We start from the raw sequence: 4262 nt of genomic DNA, 5'->3' as shown, positions 1-4262 counted from the left end.
GATGATCGTTGTAGGTGTTTTTGGCCGATGTAGTCGAAATCGACCTTAGGCTTGTCATCTTTGTACAAAATGTTGAGACTTTCTTGCCAAATGTTGAATCGACCTAGGGTTTGCAAATTTAGTGAGGTTTAGAATTTCCGCTCTGATTATTGTTGTTCCAAGACAATTTTTTTTATTGTTTGTAGACCTGATGATCCACTATGGGTAGTCAATTTTCTGTCTCATGAACTGGAGTGTGAGATCAGAACCATAGGCAGATCAGACATGTGCTATGAAAAGCTTCTTTTGTTGAAGGATTTATCAGGGTTCAGTTCTGATGAAGACATGTATTATTTTAGGGATGCAACAGCTGCTGGTTTAGATGGTTTGGAACTAATTGACAGTGAGCAGAAAGTAGAAGCAATGGTTATGCAGTATGAAAACTTGAGGGTTGTGGACATAAGAATCATGAAGTCAGAGTTCAGGGGGAAGAAAAGGAAATCAGCATATATGAATGATGTGTTGCCCTCTCAACAAAGTGTTAATCAGCAGAGCAAGGGCATGACAAGGGCAGTAGATCCTGCCAACATAGGCAATAGCGGAGCACATGAGGAAGGATTTTTGGAGGAAGAAAATTTGTCAGATGGAGGTTATGATGAAGAGGAACTTGAGAAGTTGAGAGAGCTGAAGAGACAAAAAGAAGAACATCTTGAGGGTGACACAGATGGTGAGGAATTATTCCCAATGGTTGACGATTTTAGTGTTATTGGCTCTATCGAGCCACCTGCTATGAAAGTGAATGTTCCTAAACCAAGTTCAAGCAGACCAAACAGAGGGCAAGCAAAATTCAGCAGAGCATCAGCTAGCATAGGCCCTGACAGACCAAACAAAGGATAATCAACCTTCAGCAGAGGAGAAGAACAATTCAGCAGAGCATCAGCTAGCAAAGGACCTGAAATCAGAGCATCAGCTAGCAAAGTACCTGAAATCAGAGCATCGGCTAGCAAAGTACCTGACAGATCAGGGGGGAGAATAGGAAGTACAGCGAAAAACCCATTTGAGGTGCCTGATTCAGACAGTGAAGACATTGGGGGAGATTTAATTGCTAGCGATGACGATGGATTTGAACAACCCATTTCACTGGCACCCAAGTTGCAGAAGAGCAGAGCAAAGCCATTAGCTCCTAGAGTATGGTTTGATGAGAGGAGGGAACTTGTTGGTGATCAGTTTTGTTTGAACATGTGTTTCCTAGATATTCACCAATTTAGAAGGGCACTCAAGGACTACCATATAAAAGAAAGCAGAGACTATATGTACCTAAGAAATGACAAAGACAGAGTGAATGTTTGTTGTGTGGAGGAGCATTGCCAATTCTATATGTCTACTTCAGGGATCAAAAGGGAGAAAACAGTTTGCATAAGGAAGATGACATTGCCACACACTTGTGGCATTACGTATGAGAGTTCAAGAATAAACAACTCATGGCTCAGCAAGACTTATGAGGATAATTTCAGAAGTGATCCTGAATGGAAAGTCAGTGCTCTGATTGACAACACTAAGAGGCAGTTTGGTGTTGAGATCAATCCAATGATGGCATATAGGGCAAGGACAAAGGCTGCAGATGTGGTACTTGGGAACCATAAGGCTCAGTATTATAGGATTAGAGACTACTTGCAAACTGTGATTGACACTAACCCAGTTTCAAGATGCATTGTCACAACAGAAATGCAAGAACCACCAGCTATGAACCCTAGATTTCATGGTTTATTTTACTGTATCAATGCTGCAAAGGAAGGTTTTTTAAATGGCTGCAGACCTTTCATTGGTCTTGATGGTTGCTTTGTCAAATTGACCATAGGAGCTCAAGTGTTGGCTGCAACAGGAAGAGATGGCAATAATAATTTATTTCCTTTTGCATTTGCCGTGGTGGGGAAGGAAGAGACAGAAACTTGGACATGGTTTCTAGAGCAACTTAGAGAAGCACTTGGTGGTGAAGCTGGACCACACGGCCAATTTACTTTCATGTCAGATAGACAAAAGGTATTTTTTTAACTTGTTGAACATAGTTGAGGCATAATTTGTATGCTTATAGTATAGTTGTTTAAACATTGTTGGGTCATAATTCGTATGCTTGTGGTCGAAGTCGGGAGTCTCGAGGTTGTTGTAAGGGTGAGTGGATACCTCTATCCATGTGGTCGTGTGTCTTTATCCATGTGGTCGTGTGTCTTTATCCATGTGGTTATTTAATATAGTTTCATAATACAATGTACTGTATTTAATACAATGTTTCTTGACTGCTAGGGCCTGCTCAATGCAATAGATGCTGTCTTTCCCAATTGTCCACAAAGGTTTTGCCTCAGGCACATTTATGCAAATTTCCAAACTGCTGGGCATAGGGGTGCTGATCTAAAGAAATTGATGGATAATGTTGCATATTCATGGAACAAAAACTTCTTTGATGCTCACATGGATGATTTGAAAAAAGAGAGTGAAAGTGCATGGGAATGGTTGAGCAACATACATCCTAAACACTGGGCCAGATGGGCAATGGACACTACATGCAAGACAGATTTAGTAGTCAACAACTTGAGTGAAGTTTTTAACAACTATATCCTGGATGTTAGAGATAAACCAATTGTCACCATGATAGACAGCATAAGAACTAAACTAATGGTTAGGTATGCCATAAATAGGGAAGGTGCAGCTGATTGTGCTTGGGAGATCACACCAACTTATGCCGAAAAACTAGAGTTGGAGAAAATGGCAGCCAAACCATGTAGGCCAGTTCATGCAGGGCAGGGACTGTATCAGGTAGCAAGTGGAGAGAGAACATATGCAGTCAACATTGTCACTAGGACCTGTGGATGTAGAAAGTGGGACATCACAGGGGTGCCTTGCAAGCATGCAGTGTCTTGCATCTATAAGAGGAAGGAGCACCCAGAAGATTATATCAGTGACTTCTTCAAAAAACATATGTACCAACTTGCATACAACTACATGATATATCCAGTGCCTGAAAAAAGTGGTTGGACAAAGACTGACACAATAGACATTGATCCCCCTATTTTTACAAGGCATCCAGGTAGACCAAAGAAAAATAGAAGGAAGGGAATTCATGAGGTGCCACAGCCCAGTGGCAACAACAAGATGACAACCACAACCTGCTCAAACTGCAACCTACAAGGTCACAAGTACACGCACTGTGCTCAACCTTTGAGGCCTGACTTGGAGATTAGGAGAAATAAGCACAAAAGTAATAGAAGGATACCTGACTATGTTATAGCACAAGAGGAGGAAGATGTGGCGCAAGAGGAGGAATATGTTGAACAAGAAGGGCTTGGCCAACAAGAGGAGTATGTAGCACAACCAGAAAAGACAATGGAAGAACAACTAGAAGAACTAGTAGAGGCGGCAGAGAGAGAAGTTGCAGAGAAAGAAGCTCAAATTGCGGCCAAGCATGCTGCCCAGGTGGCTGCACAAAGATCAGCTGTTGCAGCTAAGAAAGCAGCTCAAAAGGCACTTGCAGCAGCTAAGAGGGCTGAACAAAAAGCAAAAACGGCAGCACTTCTAGCAGATCAAAGAGCACAAGCGGCAGCTCAGTTGACAACTGAGGAGTGTGAAGGAGCACAAGAACAAGCAGCAGAAAGAGTAAGATTTGTGCCAGCACCAAGAGGTGGAAGAGGAGCGACAAGAGGTGGAAGAGGAGGAAGAACAACAACTACAAGTGGCAGAACATCAGCAACATCCGCAAGAGGTGGAAGAACAACATCTGCAAGACGTGGAAGAACAACATCTGCAATTTTACAACCAACTCCAACAAACATGGTAATTCACTAACTGTAGTAACCACCTATTTTTATTCCACTAACTGTTATTTCACTAACTGAAATAACTATATACTGCTATTTCACATGATACTAGCCTTGGCATCCTCCTGGCCCAAGCACTGGTGGAGGCAGGGGCATGGAAAAAATGCCAGTCACAAGAGGCAGGGGCACATCAAGAAATGGCAGGATGATGGGCTACTTCACAGCCAGTGGGAACTACTAGGAAGAATGAAAATTAGCATCTTTTTGTGAAAACCAATTTCCATATACTTGTGAATGCGTGAAACCTTTTGGTGTCTTCCTGGGACTTGCTAGTGATAGTGCAGTTGATGTTATTTTGTAAGTGCAGTATTGTAAGTCTGGCGACAGAAAATCCTGATGTTATGCTAGTAAGTGCAGTGGCACAAATCATATTCTTAGTTTGTTCAAATATATGTTCAGTTTGTCCAGCATATG

At 42.0% G+C, this 4262-nt stretch overlaps 1 protein-coding gene across 1 annotated transcript; it reads left to right on the top strand.

The window, feature by feature from the left end:
• The first annotated feature begins 264 nt into the window (after positions 1-264).
• Positions 265-4029, top strand: LOC147990529 (uncharacterized). Its single transcript, XM_087538270.1, has 4 exons — positions 265-815; positions 891-2019; positions 2281-3804; positions 3901-4029. Exons 1-4 carry the CDS (start codon positions 265-267, stop codon positions 4027-4029), a joined length of 3333 nt encoding a protein of 1110 aa, XP_087394396.1.
• Positions 4030-4262: the final 233 nt, after the last annotated feature.

Source organism: Triticum urartu, chromosome 1A (genome assembly GCF_056163025.1).
Source record: "Triticum urartu cultivar PI428250 chromosome 1A, HENAU_Tu73, whole genome shotgun sequence".
Lineage (NCBI taxonomy): Eukaryota > Viridiplantae > Streptophyta > Magnoliopsida > Poales > Poaceae > Triticum > Triticum urartu.
Note: the sequence above shows the minus strand (reverse complement) of the source record. Positions and strands in the feature narration are given on the sequence as shown.